The sequence below is a fragment of the Aegilops tauschii genome, chromosome 3 (genome assembly GCF_002575655.3).
Source record: "Aegilops tauschii subsp. strangulata cultivar AL8/78 chromosome 3, Aet v6.0, whole genome shotgun sequence".
Lineage (NCBI taxonomy): Eukaryota > Viridiplantae > Streptophyta > Magnoliopsida > Poales > Poaceae > Aegilops > Aegilops tauschii.
Genome location: NC_053037.3, coordinates 609,961,884 through 609,983,116, shown reverse-complemented (window position 1 = coordinate 609,983,116; position 21,233 = coordinate 609,961,884). Strand labels below are relative to the sequence as shown.

At 45.3% G+C, this 21,233-nt stretch overlaps 1 protein-coding gene across 1 annotated transcript in view; it reads right to left on the bottom strand.

Moving 5' to 3' along the window:
• Positions 1-221: 221 nt before the first annotated feature.
• The window catches only part of LOC109763162 (polyubiquitin-like), a 107,716-nt gene continuing 86,704 nt past the window's right edge, over positions 222-21,233 (bottom strand). Inside the window, exons 8-9 of the mRNA XM_073511301.1 lie at positions 2,856-2,861; positions 222-1,081 (exon numbers count right to left, since the gene is read on the bottom strand). Coding sequence (XP_073367402.1) covers positions 405-1,081; positions 2,856-2,861 — 683 coding nt within the window. The 3' untranslated portion in view covers positions 222-404. The remainder of the gene's footprint in view (positions 1,082-2,855; positions 2,862-21,233) is intronic.

Sequence of the window (21,233 nt, the reverse complement as noted above, 5' to 3'; positions counted from 1 at the left end):
GGTATAGATGAAAACATGGATACAGAAATTAATTGCAATGGGTATGAATGGAGAAATGAAATAAATGAGTACAGAAAGGAGGCTATTTGTCGGTTAAACTGCATATAGACTGTATTCTCAATCAACTGATGACACTACAGAGCCAGGGACTCTTAATAGTAGTTCCTCTAGATAGATGGATAAAAAGAATTACTCAACACATTAATAACATACTACTAAATGATACTAGTACGTAGTTTTACTGATAAGTGATAACACACCACACTTGTACTGTGAAGGAACAATCCCGGAGCATATCTATACTAACATATAGTACTAGAATGATAGTTTACTAATAACGCGCCACTACTGGAAGGAAGGCTCCAGCAAAATAAAACTGGTTGATGAACGGCAGGCCATCCAGCTCAGCAACCACAAAGGCGGAGCACCAGAGTGATGGTAGACTCGCTTTGAATCTTGTAGTCCGCCAGGGTGCGCTGGTCCTCCAGCTGCTCGCCACGAAAGAGGATGCGCTGCTGTCTAGGTGGAATGGACTCTTTCTCATAGATCTTCACCTTGACACTGTTGATAGTGTCCGAGCTCCCGACCTCAAGGGTCAGGGTCTTCCCGTCCAGGGACTTGACAAAGATTTGGATCATCCTACTTTCTCCTGGCCTACACGGGAGGAGTATGAGGAGAAGAGTGGACCCTTTCGAAATGTTGTGGTCAGCCAAGGTGCGCCTGTCGTCCTCTAGCTGTTTGTTGACAAAGATGAGGCACTGCTGGACCTTGGGAAACCTCTCAATGTCTTCGATCTTGGCCTTCACCTTGTCAATGGTGTCTAGGCTGTCGACCTCAAGAGTGATGGTCCTTCCTTTCAGCGTCTCCGTCACGAAGATTTGCATCTTTTCTTGGAGGTCAAGCGTGGAATCATGCTTGATGCCATAATCAGCCAATGTACGGCTGTCTTCCAGCTGCACCCCGTCGAAGATGAGGCGGTACTGCTCCTGGATCTTTGCCTTGATGGTGTAAACGGTGTCTGTCAAGTGGACCCCTCTGAGACAGATTTTCCTGCCGGCAAGATTCTTGACAAAGATGTGCACTTTGGATGGGCTAGCAAACCAAAAAACACCAATTATTGGACAATATTTAGGCTGCAGAACAATGCACAAAAACGTCAACAATTCCAGCAGATACTATAAGGAAGTGTCTAAATAAGAAACAATCCAAGCAAGAAGAGAAATCTACTCTGTAAATATCTTGTTTCTACAAAAACATGGTATCCACTAAACTTAGCATGCAAAGTTCAAGATTTGAGCAACCATAAAAATACACATGGTATCACTCAGTTCTGTATATTGAAGAGACTAGTTATAAGTATTCATCAAGTGATACTTCTATTCGGTTAACACATGTTCTTAACCGTGTAGCAACAAATGTCATGTGCGTGCCCAGCAGATATCTACCATGTTCCCAATCACCACCAACGATGGATGGTGACATCTTAGTATGGACAATCATATAGGACATGCGGCAACTTCAACACATGTCTTACTGTGTAGTAACAATGGTGCACCGTTCGATTCTTGCGGCAGTGGAAACAAGACTCTTCTCCACGTATGATGACTTGCCTTCAGCAAGCTTCGCTACCTATCATGTCGGGACAAACATAAAATTTCACCCACTTTCCTCCTTATCGATCATCGCACACCCCTACACCTCGATTCCCTCTCATCACAATTGTATTCGATGAGCATATCGTTAGATGTGCATGAGGTGAATTTACATGCGACTAACCAAATCAAAGGGGAAAGGCTATTTTGTTTATTATCCTCCATATATAAAAACAAAGGTACAACTACAAACAAAGACAACTCACTAATCCCACACTTTAACGAATTTGCATGGCCAATATAGCTGATGAAGAACAATCATGGCGAAAACACAGGCTAGCTTTGTGTGCAGGTTTGGAAGCTTTTCAATATTAACATGGTAATAGTGTGCACTATTTTTTATGGAGGGGGTTGTTCGTATATTCTTTTTCTAAGCAATCAACAACTCAAATAAATAAAAACAGGAGAAGAAGCAGAAAGCACACATGTACAAACCATATCTGGTTTTAGTCCAATCAACCAACTATTGCTTGTTGTTCGGACAAATGTTTTTCATTGTGAACAGAAAAGATTCAGTATAATGATGTAATGTTCTATCCAGAAAAAATACCAACTAATAGACATAAGCTTTTTTCCGTGGATAGGATATAACAAGCAATCACAATAACATAATTATAAGGCTTGATTACAACTTGCATTGATTGCAAGGATCAAGACTAATAAACAATTTATAAGCCTTGACTAACATGAAAATCACATCTTCAATTACCGATTGGCATATAAATTACAGAATAAAAATTAATAGAACAGTTACAAGTGTTCTGCAATATTTTAGTTCCTTTTTCAAAGAAATATGTAGCTACAATATAAGTGTTCATAATGGGACAATTAGCCCCTGAGGAGTACTTTAACACTGGAAACTTATATTTGACAGGCCGAAGAAGAGTCGATTTGATTCATTTAGCCAGCTGAGGGGTCTAAGTTGACCAAGTATGTGTTCCAGAATCTGATAATAGAGTTTATCAGGTGAGCAAAATGCTTTCCTAACAGGATATTGCACTGATCCTAGCAGCAATCGAGGGGCTGATTTGCACCTAGCACTCTAGCAGCTAGTATTAACTGCAGGAAACACACATATAAAACAGAAAAACTGTCTAAAAACAGAACTCCGATCACTTACTCGTCCATGTCGGCACCGTCAATCTGCGACGAATGGCTGCCACCGTCTTCGTTGTCCCCGCCGCTGCTGCTGCTGTCGCCAACTTCCTCCTCAGAATCTGCCAAGCCCATCAAACATAAACAAGCCGCTCAACGACCCCGTACAGAACAAAGAATGTGATGCGTATGCATCGTCCTCACCATCCATGCTACCTTCTGTGCCAGAGGTAGAGACAGCAGGAGCAGCTTCCTCGACATAGTCTTCCAGCTAGGGAAGAGCGGGCGACAGGTGCAGGCGCTTCTTCGGTGGTATTCTTGCAGGCAGTCTGTCAAGGATTTGATTTTCATGTTAGTAAAGGATTCTGCGCAGGCATCTCTGTGACAGTCAGTAATTGATATGCCAATTACTCCCTTCGTAAAGAAATATAAGAGCGTTTAGATCACTAAAGTAGTTATCTAAACACTCTTATATTTATCTAAACACTCTTATATTGCTTTACAGAGGGAGTTCTAGAATATCTAACGATTTTGGACAATCTTTTTATCTTGTGCATACAAACAAAACAAAATTTCAAATATAGTAAGTGTCTAACTTATTAGATTCTGTGGTGCGAGGACCAAGGGTACAATAACAAGAACTGCCATGTATATCACCGATCTCTAGATGAAGAGTTTCTTTCGCGAGAAGCAATGATGGGCAATTATAATCCTAAGATCTACTGTAATCCATGAGACCAGGCAACCCTCCAATGTAATCCTACCTGACACGGACTGTAGGATCTAGAGAGGCTAAAATTCACCCAATCCACATGCGAACAATTGCACGGCGGTGGATCCTAGGGATGGAAATCAGTTACATTCATTATAAAAAAATCAAACAGTGGTGCACCAACTACAATGGCATAAAAAAAACTGCTGTGAGGAACACAGGCATCACAATCAAAGCAGCAGGGCTGTTTTTGAGGGGCATCGCAGCAAACACAAGGGCGGATGCGTCTCGGTAGCCTACACTAGAGCAGCAGGGCTCTCAAGAACACTAGAGCAGCGGCGGATGCACACGGAGAAGAAGGAGGACGAAGAAGATGAAAGGGAGAGGGAGCGGATTAGGGCCTACCGAGAGGAGGAAGATCTCCATCCGCTCCGCTCGAGTAGGGCGGCGCGGCGGCGGCGGCGGCGGCGGCGGTGGAGGAAGGAGAGCGGTGCAAGCGAGAGAGACAGAAAGAGGGTTTTCATTTTTTTTTTAGAAGGATTAGGAAAAAAAGGAGAGGAGAGGAGAGACGGGGGTTATACAATATTTACAATATAGAAAAAAAAAAGGAGAGGTGTGTGGGGGAAGGAAGCCAACTGTAGAGACGCAGACGACGTTGGCCCTAGCCCCACACCATGACATGACTTCTCTTTTTGAGAATATTGTCATTGGTCCATTCATCACAAGTTGCAGTACAACGCACACAAATGGAATCGCTCAGAAAGGGCAAAGGAAGATATGAGTCGAAAAACACTTGTAGAATATTACCGCAGAAAATAGAAAAAACAAGAAAGTTTCTAGGAATAACTGCACTTGTCATCGCCACCACATACCATCGCCCGAGTTGAGGAAGTACCATTGTCAAATTGGGCTTTGTGAGCCGATTGAAAGGCTCGCCGTTGGCGAAGCCGAATTCGCCGTGGCGCGTCGACCGGGGGACATCCCCGTACTCCTCGCATCCGAGAACCACTGCTTGCCGCTGCCGTGGTCGAGGCACAGCACAGGAACCGTCATTCACATACCACCATCCCATATCCATAGTCTTCACATGCACATGGACGGTGCCGCTTTGGGCAACCACCAGCAGCCCACCAGAGGACACCAGATATGCTGAAGCAGCAAAAAAAAAAAAAAACAGAAGACAATCTCCCATGGATTCCCTCAACCTCGCTGCCATGGCGCTGCCGAGATGGAGCCGAGACCAGGGAAAATTTATTCCAACCGCCGAGGTCGCTCCCATCCAAACCACGACGTGGGGAACACAGATCCTAACCCTAACTACATGACTGAGGCGGAGATCCGGGATCCCCTCCCCCACCAGTCACCGAAGTGGCGGATTAGGCGAGAGCTCGCGGCCTCGCTTGCGGAGGTAGGAGACTGAACGCGGTCTTTCGCCACAAAGGGGAGAGGAAGGAACCGTCGTGAGGAGTTACATAAAGACATGACTTTTGACCGAAGGAACGAGAAAATATAACTTTATCAAACTCATGTGATATTTTGACGGCAAACATGAAAATTTATCGTAAGTACTCTCTTCGTTCCTAAGTATAAGTCTTTTTAGAAGTTAAAAAAAAAGTATAAGTCTTTTTAGAGATGAGCAAAATGAGTGAATCTACATTCTAAAACAAATCTCTATGCATTTATATATAGTCCGCATTGAAATCTCTAAAAATAATTATATTTAGAAACGGAGGGAGTAGAAGACATGCGTGTTGGCGAACCAACCTGTGGTTGGATGGTTAGGAGGACAATGGTATCCCCAACCCAACAGGGTTCAATTACTGATACTCGCATTATTTCTATTTTTCCTCAGGATTTTCGGTGACACGTGTTCAGTGGAAGGAGACATTTCCGTCAACTATGAGGCGCCTTTTGTAACTTCGTAATCTTAAGATGATATGTTGGCTCAGTCTCTCAGGATGCTCATAGTCAGAGGCGAGTCAACTAAGCAGGCTTTAACAGGCTCAAGCCTACCCTCCAATAAATCAATTTTTTCAACTACTAGCACGGTCCTTACTTAGCCTAGCTCTCATGTCTCAAGTCTCAACCCATGTACTCCATGGCTCTCACACACGCATGGGCACAGCCGCCAACAGCAACGTACGCGGCCATGCGGGGATCGAAACACGAAGCTCCATGCCTTAAACTCTAGCGAGCGGACGCACCGCAAGCTGCAGTTGTCGCCCCGCACCGGAGCCACGAGCCAACCCGAGCGGACGCAAGCCTAGGAGGTGGCTATTTTGCTATACAGATCCAAATTTTCGTTCCAAATATAATATTTGGCAAATATAGAAAAAAAATCATGCAAATAGTTCACGTTTCCAGCAGTAATTTGAGATTATTTAAGGTTGTTCAGAAAAATATTATGAAACAGTTTTTTCTTTAAGTTGACATTTAATATTCTTGTTGTTGAGTTTGAGCACATCCTCCATTAGTATCCTAGATTCGGCACTGCTCATACGGGTAGGGTCTATGTTTGTGTATTGATAAGGATAAATGTATGTGTGTGTAAGCGTCTGCGGCTGTACTGTGTTCAAAAAAAGAGATATGTGTATTGGTTCAAAAAAAGAATATTTGAAAATTCCAAGCTGATATTGTGGATGTGATGAAGCCCTGCAAGAAAGCTACACGGGTATGTTGTTGGATTGGTCGCCTCCTCGAACCGGCGCTCAGTTTTCTTGTGCCTCTCGTCAACATTGTCATCGGTCTGCCTCGTCTTCTGTGGCCTTAGGACCATGGAGGTGCAGTGGATCCTAGCCTTTGCCAGCGGGAGGGCTTCTTCGTCTATTTTTTTGGTTATATTTTGTGTCCTGGTCCAAGAAGCGAATCATCGGGGGCTCTCCCAAGATGGAATAAGATTATCCCTTTCTAGCCCCGTTCCATTGGTGTTTCTATCATTATTGCAGGGCGTGTGGAGGTTTGTCTCCGACAGATCTCGATTCGGTCGGCGTCTGTCTTTAGTAGATCCATGTGGATATGGTCTTCGCTCGTCGATGTTCATCTGTCTATAGATTGGATCCTTCCAATCTACGCTTCTCTTCATCGACGATGGTCAGGGGAGGACCTAGACTCAAAATTACCCGGTGTCCACATAGACGAACATATGCCTACGTGTCAAACAATCAATGACCTACACACTAAATCAATGGATTATATTAAGCATGTGCAAATTGGACCCGATGCTAGTGACACCCGCGAGCTGTGCGTAGCTCCGCCCCTGACGATGGTTGTTGCTCTGTGTGCTGGTCCTATAGGGCCTTAGCAGGACGACTTCTTGACTGTCTACTACAACAAGACTTGCCTGGCTCTGGTGAGGGAGAGGCGATGAAAGCGGCGCGTCTTGGCCTCGCCCCAGTGCTTGTAGTCGTCGCTAGGTAGTCTATGGACCTGTATGTTATTTTATTTCTGGCATATTTTGCACTACCTTAACAGTTGATGAATAAATCGAAAGTTTTTTCGGAAAAAAAATGTATTGCGCATGTGAGGGTTGTAGCGGCGACAAGCAGTTCTGTACCAGAGGTTTTGACCATAAGACTTCCAAGCATGTTTTTTGATGTCTTTCTATTGCTTATCAAATACTCCCTCTGTTTATATATTAATATAAAATATTTTTGAGACTTGTATGTTCAGTCTAAATTGTCCATTATTGGTCAAGATATAGACTACTAGATACGCGCATATCTCATGCGATTACGAAAGAAGCGGGCAGGTGTGGATATTTGTCACTATGAGCGTTTTTGATTGCCCGCATACACTTCAATCAGGTCCACGCTAGAAGAATTGGGCTGGTTTGATTGTCTGCATTGACTGTTGGACCTGCATTGCACAGACTTTAAAGCAGCTATGAGCCTCGCTCCCAGGGAATGCTTGATTTGGCAGTTTTTCACTAGCCCACGCCCGAGTGATGCTATCGATCTCACGGGGTACTCTCCTAATGCACATATGGGCTCCTTTAGGCTGGGTACACCCTGGATATGAATTTGCACACAACGATGCGCTGATTTGACGTAAGGTCTACACAAAAAACATGCACATCGATATTATGGTTCCATTCAGACGATCGGTTTTTAGTTTCTTTGACCATAGATATTTAATTTTGTGTTCATATTTGGAGCTATTTTGGATGAATTCCGTCAAATTCGCCGCGCTCGGTCGACTGTTTGAAATGTTCTTTGACTAGTAGCTCATCTTGCAATTTCGACGATCGTAGACGAGTAGATCTACATCTTTCTCATAGATTGTACATATGCATATGTGTGGTATGTTTTAATGACACTCTTTAATCTTCTTCATCCCTTCTAATCGTTCCTCTCGGATTTCTCTCATGCGTCCTACTACATTGACATAACCACTGATGTTATTTCTCTCGTTCTCCTCTCCTGCGCCTTGCTGCATTGTCACCACCATCAACGCCATTCCTCTCAGCCTCCTTGCCCGCATTCTGCCGCACTGGCATCATTCCTCTCGCCCTGCTCGCCCGCGTCGTACTACACTAGCGTCACCATCGGCATCGTTCCTCTCGACCTCCTTGCCCGCGTTTGACTACACTGGAGTCGTCTCCGGCGTCATTCCTTTCGACCTCCTATCCCTCGTCCTACCACACTAACGCTACCATGGCGGAGCACTACATTTCTCCTCCGCTATCCTCTGCCTCAGCGCCCTCTAATTCGTCCCTTCGTGCGGACTTTCACTGCAACGACGACGCTAGCAACTAGTTCCCCGTGCCGCCGGCGGGATCGGTCACCCACGACGACGCCTGTCGTGCCGGACGCGGCGACGCGGCCACCATCCACTACTATCTCCATGGCAATGTGTAACTTTGTGTGTTATTTATAGCTATTAACTCTTATTCACGCTACCTATATGTTAACTCCGGCGAGGGAGGGGCGATAACGGCGGTGCTCCTTCGGCCCGCTTTGGTGCTTTTAGTCGTCGCTAGCTGGTCTATGAATCGGGATGTAATTTTTATTATTTCTGGTGTTCGTTGTACTGCCGTGATTGAAGATGAATAGAATGGAGTTTTCTCGCAAAAAAGCCAATGCAGGACACCAAACGTCATGCCAAAATTGCTCCCCTAATGCAAGAAGTCTAGATGCGGGCAACCAAACAACATGCATATGTTAAATTTTTTTGCCTGTTTTTTCTCAACCGGGCTCAACTGAGACATAGATGCAATGCATGAAAAAACCCACGCAAACAACTAAACACTTCCTATATGAACAACTAAAAAGGTGGAACGGTGCTTCATCTTACTCACTGACGGCGGCGGATCTCGGCGGCGTGGCGCAGTGGGGACTCGGCGTCTGATGCGCAGAGATGAACTCGGGCAAGAGGAGGACGATGTTTGGCGTCATGGTGGCGTCAATGGCAGAGAGGCCTAGCAAGGTCGTGCGTTAGTTTCTACTCTGAAGATGGATTGGTGGAAGACGGTGGCGACGACACAAGAGAGTGTGTCGGACCGGTTTGTACCCCAAACCCGGTATGTGGCTCGGTTGGGGCCTCCGGCTTTAGATGTTAGGCTTTTGTACGATGTCTGTTTGGTATTAGGCTCGGACTATCGGCACCCCTTCATCAAGTGGATAGGAGTAGCGACAGTTGTTGCTAAGATGGTGGCTTCAGACTACCTGATATACTACTTTGTAAGGTCCTTGTTAATAATTAATAAAATGGTTGAATGCATCGCCCAGATGCAGAGACTGGGTAATCCTCCTTTTCAAAAAAAATATGAATGGAAAACCATATGTTGTCAAGTTCAATTTACGTTTATGGATTACAATATTTATTTTTCGTGGCAACGCATGTGGCAATCATCTAGTTTGTGTAGTTGTCATCACGTTTATGTATAAGGCTATGGAAGAAATATTGTTATTCTAGTTGCCATTATTCACAGAATACAATCGTCTTAATAAAAATGTGGTGTGAACTCCGATGTACTGAACACTTGGCCTACATTAGATCAATCTAATGAAAACCGTGCATATCCATTTGATATGTCAAACTTAAGTAGTGCAAATATAAAAATGTTTATCAGTGTGCTCGAACTTCTCTTTGAAAATAGTGAAGTGTAAATAGAGGACAACTTACTGCCCTTTTCAGCTATGGGGGAAAAGTTAGGAGAAAATGTACTCCTGAGAAGTTATAAAGACACTAGTAGATAAAGGGCCTTTAGTCCCGCTTCTGGAACCGGGACTAAAGGGTCGTTACTAATGCCCTAGCCCTTTAGTCCCGGTTCTTACACGAACCGGGACTAAAGGCCGTCCACGTGGCCGGTGCGGGGAGCCCAGGCAGGAGGGCCTTTGGTCCCGGTTGGTGGCACCAACCGGGACCAATAGGCATCCACTTGTCAGCATTTCAGTGGCTGGGGTTTTTGTTTTTTTCTGAAAGGGGGGTGGATTTGGGGGTTTTGTATGGTTAATTAAGGTGTTTCATATATTGTGTTAGGTAGTTAATTAATTAATAGAGAGAAAAGTGTCCTCTCTTATCTCCGTGCTTGGTCGACGCTACGTACTATACGTATAGAGAGGCCCTCGACACGCTAGCTAGTAAGAAAATGAAGGAAACCATTAAGTACAGAAGTTCGTCGTGCATACCGAGAGAAGTGATCGACCTTTCCTTCTCCGAGAGATTGGTCGAACAACAAGTTTTCGTATTATCTATCCGACACTACTGGCTACATACATATACAATATGTAAGATCTCTTACAATCCCCTAGCATTTGAACTCAACTTCCACATGGTATTCTCCGGCTTTATTGATGACGTGGCCAAAAAAGAATCCCGCCAATTCCTCTTGAATTGCTTTAATGTGATCTTGTGGTAGGAGTTCATTCCGCATCTCCCATGTCTAATTTGAAGAAGGGGGTTAATACATATATATGAATGAAACTCAACAGAAATGATGGTGTAATAAAATGAAATTGTGAATATTATTGCTTACGCACTTCGTATTGTCTTTTAGAGTAGCCCTGCTTATCTTTGCAAGTCGCGTTGTAGATGAACTCGCACACGTAGTATCCACAGTAATCATTCCCTTGTTCCTGCCACAAGCACTTTACGAGAAATAGAGGTCAATCAAACTGATAATGAAGCATTATAAATGGCATTGATGAAAGTAGCTAGAATCAACGGGAGATGCGCGCAACTAGCTAGCTAGTAGTACTTACTTTCGGGTATGTATATCGCAGCTCCTTCGGCAGTCCCGGAGCTTCTGCGGTGAACTATTTCCAAACCCTGCAAGACAAAGAAAATAATTATTACTTGAGATATCAGGAAATGAACAAATAGTTGCCGATATGGTGCGATAATGATCGATTGAACTTACTTGTTGAGAATTTTAGTCATGTCCGCATAGGTCTCGGGATCTTTTCGTCTCGAGTCTAAGATGGTTACTACTCCCCGCTCAAGCTTAATCTCCAGGAGAATATAGTGAAAGCTGCGCACGCATGCATAACTCATCAATTACATTACTATAACCTCGCTCGAGTAATAAGGGAAACCGAATATGCACACGACAGTAACACTCACTCGGAGTTGTAAGGAAAGAGTATTAAATCTTTGTTTTGATTTATTACTAATGATTTGAGCAAGTTGGCCTCGGCCTCGGCGGCGTTTTTTTAACCTGAAAATGATCTATGAGATTTGTGTTAATAAACCCAATATCATACATTTCTGCTTTTCTACACTCGACGATCTTCAATCTGCATAATATAGTGAGGATAATTATAAATACATGCAATGAAAGAGCTGAGCTATATATAGAGACTTAATGACAGAAGTAGTACTTACATACAGTAGCAAGTGACCGTTAATTTATCGAGGGCCTTCTGATTGAAAAACGCGAAGAACTCCTTAAATGGAACAGGCAACAGATCACCGCAGACGAGGTCGTGCTCCTCTTTAATTCTCAGATACAAAGTATTCGTCCCCCCAGACTCTCTGCAGGTTTTCATGTACCAATTATGGAATCTTGGCATCATCGTTGTTAGAGATTTTTCATCTTTGACGAGAGGCTTCCCGTACTCGTATCTGTGTTCGTCCACCTCCAACAAATCATAATGTACATCGTCGGGCAGGTAATCTCCAGGATTGCTATAACCGGGCACCATCCCCGGAGCATTAGCGACGATGTCGCTAGACACATTGAGCGGGGGGAACGATTGATTCGCTTGTTCTCCGAGTTGAGCAATTTTTTTCCCAGATCGTCATTCTTTTAACCTTTGATCACTGACAGTACTTCCCGACCGCTCCGCTTCGAGATATGCCTTTTCAGTAATGCGCTCATAGTTGGTTTTCGGCGGAGACTTTGGTGGTTTCCTCAGGGCATCGATAGTGCGCTTTGCTTTCACCGGATCTACCTTCTCCTCCGGAGGTGGATGTCTCTTTGCTTTCAACCCTTCAAAGAAGTCCTTCACCTCGGTCCGCACGATCTTCGCGGTTTCCTCCGGGGTCCTCTCGTACGGTAACTTCTCTAGAGGCTTGAGAGGTGGGCCGTATCTGTATTGCCTCCCGCCTCTGGCTGTACTGCTAGACGCCGGAGCAGACGGGGCGACTGCGGTTGTCTTCTTTCGTGCTTGCTTACGAGGCGGAGGAGAAGGAGTACGACGCGTCGGAGCAGCCGTGCCGGCGGCGGGTCTCTTCCGCCCTTGCTGGAGAGGCGGAGAAGGAGGAGGCTGGTGGCTGCTTGGTCGCGCCGGCGCAGGCGGAGAAGGAGGCGGAGTGCCGCCACGCGCCGGAGAAGGAGGCTGAATGCCCTGATCGTCACTCGCCGGAGGAGGAGGCGGTGGAGGAGGCGGGGTGCCCTGACTCGCCGGAGGAGGAGGAGGAGGCGGAGGCATCCAGTTCGGAAGGTTGATGAGCTCCTTCCGCCATAGGCATGGAGTCTTCAGACAAAAACCCAGCCGAGTCTCCCCTTCACCCGTAGGGTGGTCAAGCTGGAGGTCCTCAAATCCTTCTGTGATTTCATCCACCATCACCCTAGCATATCCTTCTGGAATCGGCCGGCAGTGAAAAGTTGCGCCAGGTTCAGGAGGTGCAACAGAGCCAACAGCCACCTTGACTTTCAATTGCATCCACTGCGTCATAAGGTGGCAATGTTGAGACTCCGTGATAGCATCTACCGGGTAGCTAGCAGCAGGAGCCGTGAAGACAGGCTGAACCAGCTCGGTGGAAGCCTGGCTGCTTCTCCGCTGAGATGGCGGGGTAGTTTCGGCAGGTCGTTTGCTGCGATTTGCTTCTCGTTCTTCAATCGCTTGTACCCTTGCGTGCAGCGCCTAAATTTGGATCTTCTCCACCTTTTTCCTCCTCTCCTGGCATTTGTAACCGCCTGCGTCCGAAAAACCAGCCTTCCATGGAACGGAGCCTGGAGTGCCTCGTGTCCGTCCAGGGTGCTCAGGATTCCCGAGGGCCATTGTGAGTTCGTCGTTCTCTCTGTCTGGAACGAACGTCCCTTCCTGCGCTGCATCGATATAGTACTTAAGCTTCTTGACGGATATTGCAAGTTGCTCGTCCGTCCAACGGCACTTCCCTGATCCAAGGTTCCGCCAGCCCCGAAGAACCAAGTCCAGCAACGGTCTGGCCAGTTCATTGTCTCTGGTTCAATCCCTTTATCAAGCAGATCCCTCTCAGCCTTGGCCCACTTAGGCCGGGCTTTGAGGTAGACACCTGACCCCGTGTGATGGTGAAGCTTCTTCTTCGCAGTATTTTGCTTGTTTGTCGCCGACATCTTCTTACTCTTTTCCGATGTCTTGTGGGCCACAAATGCGGGCCATTGATCTCTGATCTTCTCATATTTACCGATGAATTCTGGTGTCTCTTCTTTGTCGACAAACCTTTTCATCTCATTCTTCCACCTCCTGAATAGGTCTGCCATCTTCTTAAGAGCATGAGACTTGATTAATTGCTCTATAACTGGCTTCTCCGGATCCTCCTCTGGCGGTAGGGTGAAATTTGCCTTCAGCTCAGTCCAAAGATCATCTTTCTGCATATCATTGACATAAGACACCTCAGGGTCTTCGTTCTTAGGCTTATACCATTGGTGGATGCTGATCGGGATCTTGTCCCTAACAAGAACCCCGCACTGAGCAGAAAAGGCTTCCTTTGTCCGGATGGGTTCAATCGGTTGGCCGTCGCGCGCGGTTGATGTGATCTCAAACCTTTCATCCGCGCGCAACTTTTTCTTCGGGCCTCGTCTCTTTACCGAAGTTGTGCTCGATCCGGAGGGCTAGAAAAAAGAAGAAAGACGAGAGTTAATTAATATGTGTACATACCAAAACAATGAATGCATCAATTAGCTAGTCAGCACAGGCTTAACTAATATATTTACCTCCCGGACTCTGTTCGGTCACCGGAGCCGTCAACACGGGCTCCTTGCACCAGCATTGGGTCACCGGAGCCATCATAATCATGTGTTTCCTCCTCCATTCTTCGATCATCGTAACCTGCTTCTTCACCCTGTTCTTCCAGACCATCATTGTCGTTAAGATACGACGACATGACATCACCTCCGGCTAAGATTATGTCCCCCAACACCTCTTCCGCTTCCTCGTCTCGTCCGTGCTCCATTGTTTCTGCAAATATTACAACATGGCAATTATTACACAAACATGACAACATGTGGATATATTAGTGGCAAACGTAGACCTAGCTTATTCCGGGTTTGGGGTGGCCTCGGCAACGCTTCAAGGGTAGGGGCGCGGCGGGAGGGGGTAGGAGACCGTCATCGTTTTTTTCTAGGGTTTGGGTGTCCTCGAGAGTTTTGGTCGAGCGAGAGGGTCGGGGGGTGCTCCCGTGGTATAAGTTATCACAGTCGAGAGGGGGTATATATATCGACCGCCCCTCATGTTGAAGTTATCCGGGAGGGGGTAATATCGACAACGACGACATACAAACACGGGAAAATAATGTTATCGGGGAGGGGGTATATCGACCCCCCCCCCCCCCCCCCACGTGTTGAAGTTATCGGGAGGGGGTTATATCGACAACGACGACATACATACACGGGAAAATAATGTTATCGGGGAGGGGGTATATCGACCCCCCCTCGTGTTGAAGTTATCGGGAGGGGTATATATCGACGACGACAGACCCGATAAAACATAAGAAAACGAAGAAGAAATAAAAAGAGGAGAAGAAGAAAGGAGAGGAGACGATCGAAGAAAAAAAAAGAGGATAAGAAGAAAGGAATAGAGGAGAAGAAGAAAAAATAGAAAATAATTTCTTATTTTCTATTTTTTCTTCTTCTCCTCTATTCCTTTCTTCTTCTCCTCTTCTTTTTCTTCTTTTTTCCTCTTCTTATTTATTTCTCTTCTTCTTCCTCTCCTCTTCTTCTTTCTTTCCTCTTCTTATTTTCTTCTTTCTTATCCTTCTTTTTCTTCTTCTTCCCTTCCTAGCTAGATATATAAAACTTTTCTAAAATTGTAACTTTTGCATATATAAAACTTTTCCATGGAACATCATTTCTCATATATATCGAATATATATATCGATTGTCATATATAAAAACTTTCTATATATGAACAAAAAACTTTCTATGAACAAAAAAACATTATAGCCACATATACATATACATCACATATGAACAAAAAAATTAAACTAATAAAAAACATATAGCCACATATGAACAAAAACATATAGCCACATATATATATATATATAATGTATATGTGTATGTATGTGGCTATATATAATGTATATGTATGTGTATATATATAATGTATATGTGTCTATATATGAACAATTAAAACAATTAAACTAAAAAAACAGAGCCGGGGCGGCGGCTCTCACAGCGGGGGCGGCGAGGGCGCCGGCGAGCACGCGCGGGCCGGGCAGGGGGCTCGGGGCGCCGGGGTGGGACGGGGCGGGGGCGGCGAGGGCGCCGGCGAGCACGCGCGGGCCGGGCAGGGGGCTCGGGGCGCCGGGGTGGCGCGCGCGAGCAGGGGAGCACGAGGCGGGCCGGCGCGCAGGGGCGGGACGGGGCGAGGGCGCCGGCGAGCACGCGCGGGCCGGGCAGGGCGCTTGGGGCGACGGCGACGAGGAGCGGGCGGCGACGGCGAGCACGGGCAGCCTGGCGGCGTCGGGGGCAACTGGCGAGGGAGATCTGAAATTTTCCTAAGTGCTACTTATATAGCAAAGGCTTTGGTCCCGGTTCGTGGCACCAACCGGGACCAATGCCCCCTTTAGTCCCGGTTGGTGCCACCAACCGGGACCAAAGGTTCCTTTTCAGCAGCCCAAAGGGCGGGAAGCGGCGGCCTTTGGTCCCGGTTGGTGGCACCAACCGGGACTAAAGGGTGGGCATTGGTACCGGTTGGTGCCACGAACCGGTACCAATGCCCCCTTTAGTCCCGGTTGGTGCCACCAACTGGGACCAAAGGCCTTGCGCTGCCCGCGGCCAAAAGTTTAGTCCCACCTCGCTAGTTGAGAGAGGCTCGGAGTGGTTTATAAGCCCCTCTGCGGCTGCCCTCTCGAGCTCCTCTCAAATGCAGGCTTACGGGCCTATTTCACACTGTGCTGTCTGTGGGCCTATTGGGCCTTCTGCGGGCCTGAATCCTGGCCCAGGTTGGGTTTCTAGTCGTATTCAGGCCGTGGTGGCCCAATAGGTGGCAGTTTTTTTTTTCCAGTTTTTTGGTTTTTTTTGGATTATTTATTTTCTTTTGTTTTTTGCTTCATTTTTTAATTCTTTTTGCTTTTAGGTCAGAAAAATTATAAACTTTCTGTTAGTGCCATTAGTTTTCAAATTTGAATAGTTAAAATTTGAATTCTATGAAATTTGTGTGAATCACAAGTTTGTGATTAACTTTACTATAAAAATAGTTTTTTCTCAGTTTTTTTGTTTTGTTTTTTGCATTATTTGTTTTCTTTTGTTTTTTGGTTTATTTTTTAATTCTTTTTGCTTTTAGGTCAAGAAAATTATAAACTTTCTGTTAGTGCCATTAGTTTTAGAAAAATTATAAACTTTCTGTTAGTGCCATTAGTTTTCAAATTTGCATAGTTAAAATTTGAATTCTTTGAAATTTGTGTGAATCACAAGTTTGTGATTAACTTTAGTATAAAAATAGTTTTTTCCAGTTTTTTTGTTTTGTTTTTTGCATTATTTATTTTCTTTTGTTTTTTGCTTTATTTTTTAATTCTTTTTGCTTTTAGGTCAGCAAAATTATAAACTTTCTGTTAGTGCCATTAGTTTTAGAAAAAATATAAACTTTCTATTAGTGCCATTAGTTTTCAAATTTGAATAGTTAAAATTTGAATTATTTGAAATTTGTGTGAATCACAAGTTTGTGATTAACTTCACTAAAAAATGAGCATAGATGCGCCTATAGAGAGAATTCAACCTAAATTCATAATAAATTTCTATGAATTTCAGAGAAATTCACTATGAATTTAGGTCAAATTCCCTCTATAAGGGCATCTATTCTCACGTTGAGAGGAGCTCAACAAGGCAGAGAGGGACGGGCTTATAAACCGGTGTGAGCGCCCTTCGGTTGGCGAGGTGGGACTAAACTCTGACCGCAACGAGGACCAACCCTTTAGTCCCGGTTTGTGGCACAAACCGGGACTAATGGTCATGGGCCAGGGGCGAGGCGCATTGGTCCCGGTTCGTGCGTGGAACCGGGACCAAAAGGTCCAGACGAACCGGACCAATGGCCCACATGGCTGCCCTCTTTGAGTGTTCTTGGTGAGAACATAGTTGACAAGGAGCGAACCGGGATTAATGGTATTACGAGGACCGAACCATAAGACAATAAAGCATTTCAAATGAACTCTGAAAAAGTTGAAAGTTGGCATGATATCATAATTTCACCCACATACCATGTGCATGTACAAAACGGACAATGGTATCATACTCGTCTGTTACAAAGTTGGCATGGTATCATCATAATAGTTGCGGGAGAAAGTCTTCACTTTTTCATCGCTTGTGTCATTTGCTTATTGCGCCGTAACCATGGATAATCTTCATCGTTTATCAGGATGCTTGGGTCAGCCTTGACTTTGAAGGGAGGAATTTCATGAAATTTTTCATAATCTTCAGACATGTCTGTCTTGCCCTCCACTCCCACGATGTCCCTTTTTCCTGAAAGAACTATGTGGCGCTTTGGCTCATCGTATGATGTATTCGCTTCCTTATCTTTTCTTTTTCTCGGTTTGGTAGACATGTCCTTCACATAGATAACCTGTGCCACATCATTGGCTAGGACGAACGGTTCGTTGGTGTACCCAAGATTTTTCAGATCCACTGTTGTCATTCCGTACTGTGGGTCTACCTGTACCCCGCCTGACAGATTGACCCATTTGCACTTAAACAAAGGGAACTTAAAATCATGTCCGTAGTCAACTTCCCATATGTCCACTATGTAACCATAATATGTGTCCTTTCCCCTCTCGGTTGCTGCATCAAAGCGGACACCGTTGTTTTGGTCGGTGCTCTTTTGATCTTGGGCGATCGTGTAAAATGTATTCCCATTTATCTCGTATCCTTTGTAAGTCAATACAGTCAAAGATGGTCCCCTGGACAACAAGTACAGCTCATCACAAACAGTGTTGTCACCTCTGAGACGTGTTTCCAACCAACTGCTGAAAGTTCTGATGTGTTCACATGTAATCCAGTCGTCGCACTGCTCCGGGTGTTTGGAGCGCAGACTGTTCTTGTGTTCATTGACATAAGGGGTCACCAAGGTAGAGTTTTGTAGAACTGTGTAGTGTGCTTGAGACCAAGAATATCCGTCCCTGCATATTATTGGGTCCCCTCCAAGCGTGCTTTTCCAGTCAGTCTCCCCTCATACCGCGATTTAGGGAGACCCATCTTCTTAAGGCCAGAAATGAAGTCAACACAAAACCCAATGACATCCTCTGTTTGATGGCCCATGGAGATGCTTCCTTCTGGCCTAGCGCGGTTATGGACATATTTCTTTAGGACTCCCATGAACCTCTCAAAGGGGAACATATTGTGTAGAAATACGGGCCCCAGAATGACAATCTCGTCGACTAGATGAACTAGGACGTGCGTCATGATATTGAAGAAGGATGGTGGGAACACCATCTCGAAACTAACAAGACATTACGCCACATCACTCCTTAGCCTTGGTATGATTTCTGGATCGATCACCTTCTGAGAGATTGCATTGAGGAATGCACATAGCTTCACAATGGCTAATCGGACGTTTTCGGTAAAAGCCCCCTCAATGCAACCGGAAGCAGTTGCGTCGTAATCACGTGGCAGTCATGAGACTTTAGGTTCTGGAACTTTTTCTCTGGCATATTTATTATTCCCTTTATATTCGACGAGAAGCCAGTCGGGACCTTCATACTGAGCAGGCATTCAAAGAAAATTTCTTTCTCTTCTTTCGTAAGAGCGTAGCTGGCAGGACCTTCATACTGCTTCGGAGGCATGCCGTCTTTTTCGTGCAAACGTTGCAGGTCCTCCCATGCCTCAGGTGTATCTTTTGTCTTCCCATACACGCCCAAGAAACCTAGCAGGTTCACGCAAAGGTTCTTCGTCACGTGCATCACGTCGATTGAAGAGCGGACCTCTAGGTCTTTCCAGTAGGGTAGGTCGAAGAATATAGATTTTTTCTTCCACATGGGTGCGCGTCCCTCAGCGTCATTCAGAACAGCTAGTCCGCCGGGACCCTTTCCAAAGATTACGTGTAAATCATTGACCATAGCAAGTACGTGATCACCGGTACGCATGGCGGGCTTCTTCCGGTGATCTGCCTCGCCTTTGAAATGCTTGCCTTTCTTTCGACATTGATGGTTGGTCGGGAGAAATCGACGATGGCCCAGGTACACATTCTTCCTGCATCTGTCCAGGTATATACTTTCGGTGTCATCTAAATAGTGCGTGCATGCGTGGTATCCCTTGTTTGTTTGTCCTGAAAGGTTACTGAGAGCGGGCCAATCGTTGATGGTTACAAACAGCAACGCGTGCAGGTTAAATTCCTCCTGTTTGTGCTCATCCCACGCACGTACACCGTTTCCATTCCACAGCTGTAAAAGTTCTTCAACTAATGGCCTTAGGTACACATCAATGTCGTTGCCGGGTTGCTTAGGGCCTTGGATGAGAATTGGCATCATAATGAACTTCCGCTTCATGCACATCCAAGGAGGAAGGTTATACATACATAGAGTCACGGGCCAGGTGTTGTGATTGCTGCTCTGCTCCCCGAAAGGATTAATGTCATCCGCGCTTAAAGCAAACCACACGTTCCTTGGGTCACTTGCAAACTGAGCCCAGTACTTTCTCTCGATTTTTCTCCACTGCGACCCATCAGCGGGTGCTCTCAACTTCCCGTCTTTCTTACGGCCCTCACTGTGCCATCGCATCAACTTGGCATGCTCTTTGTTTCTGAACAGTCGTTTCAACCGTGGTATTATAGGAGCATACCACATCACCTTCGCAGGAACCCTCTTCCTGGGGGGTCGTCGTCAACATCACCAGTGTCATCTCGTCTGATCTTATACCGCAATGCACCGCATACCGGGCATGCGTTCAGATCCTTGTACGCACCGCGGTAGAGGATGCAGTCATTAGGGCATGCGTGTATCTTCTGCACCTCCAATCCTAGAGGGCATCCGACCTTCTTTGCTGCATATGTACTGTCGGGCAATTCGTTATCCTTTGGAAACTTCTTCTTCAATATTTTCAGTAGCTTCTCAAATCCTTTGTCAGGCACAGCATTCTCTGCCTTCCACTGCAGCAATTCCAGTACGGTACCGAGCTTTGTGTTGCCATCTTCCCAATTGGGGTACAACCCTTTTTTGTGATCCTCTAACATGCGATCGAACTTCAGCTTCTCCTTTTGACTTTCGCATTGCGTCCTTGCATCGACAATGACCCGGCGGAGATCATCATCATCGGGCACATCGTCTGGTTCCTCTTGATCTTCAGCAGCTTCCCCCATTGCAGCATCACCGTATTCAGGGGGCACATAGTTGTCATCGTCCTCTTCTTCTTCGCCGTCTTCCATCATAACCCCTATTTCTCCGTGCCGCGTCCAAACATTATAGTGTGGCATGAAACCCTTGTAAAGCAGGTGCGTGTGAAGGATTTTCCGGTCAGAGTAAGACTTCGTATTCCCACATTTAGGGCATGGACAACACATAAAACCATTCTGCTTGTTTGCCTCAGCCACTTCGAGAAAATCATGCACGCCCTTAATGTACTCGGAGGTGTGTCTGTCACCGTACATCCATTGCCGGTTCATCTGCGTGCATTATATATAATTAAGTGTGTCAAAAACCATTACAGAACATCATGAATAGATAATTAAGTGACCAAATTAATAGAAGTTCATCATCACATTAAAACCAAAGTACATACATAGTTCTCATCTAACAACATATAGCTCTCCAGAGCATCTAATTAATTAAACCATACATTAAAACTATGTAAAACATTTCAATGCGAAAACAAATGCGATCATAATCGCAACCAAGGTAACAATTGATCCAACGGCATAATGATACCAAGCTCGGTATGAATGGCATATTTTCTAATCTTTCTAATCTTCAAGCGCATTGCATCCATCTTGATCTTGTGATCATCGACCACATCCACAACATGCAACTCCAATATCATCTTCTCCTCCTCAATTTTTTTATTTTTTCCTTCAAGAAATTGTTTTCTTCTTCAACTAAATTTAACCTCTCGACAATAGGGTCGGTTGGAATTTCCGGTTCACATACCTCCTAGATAAATAAAATCTATGTCACGTTGGTCGGCATAATTTTCATAAACAATAAAT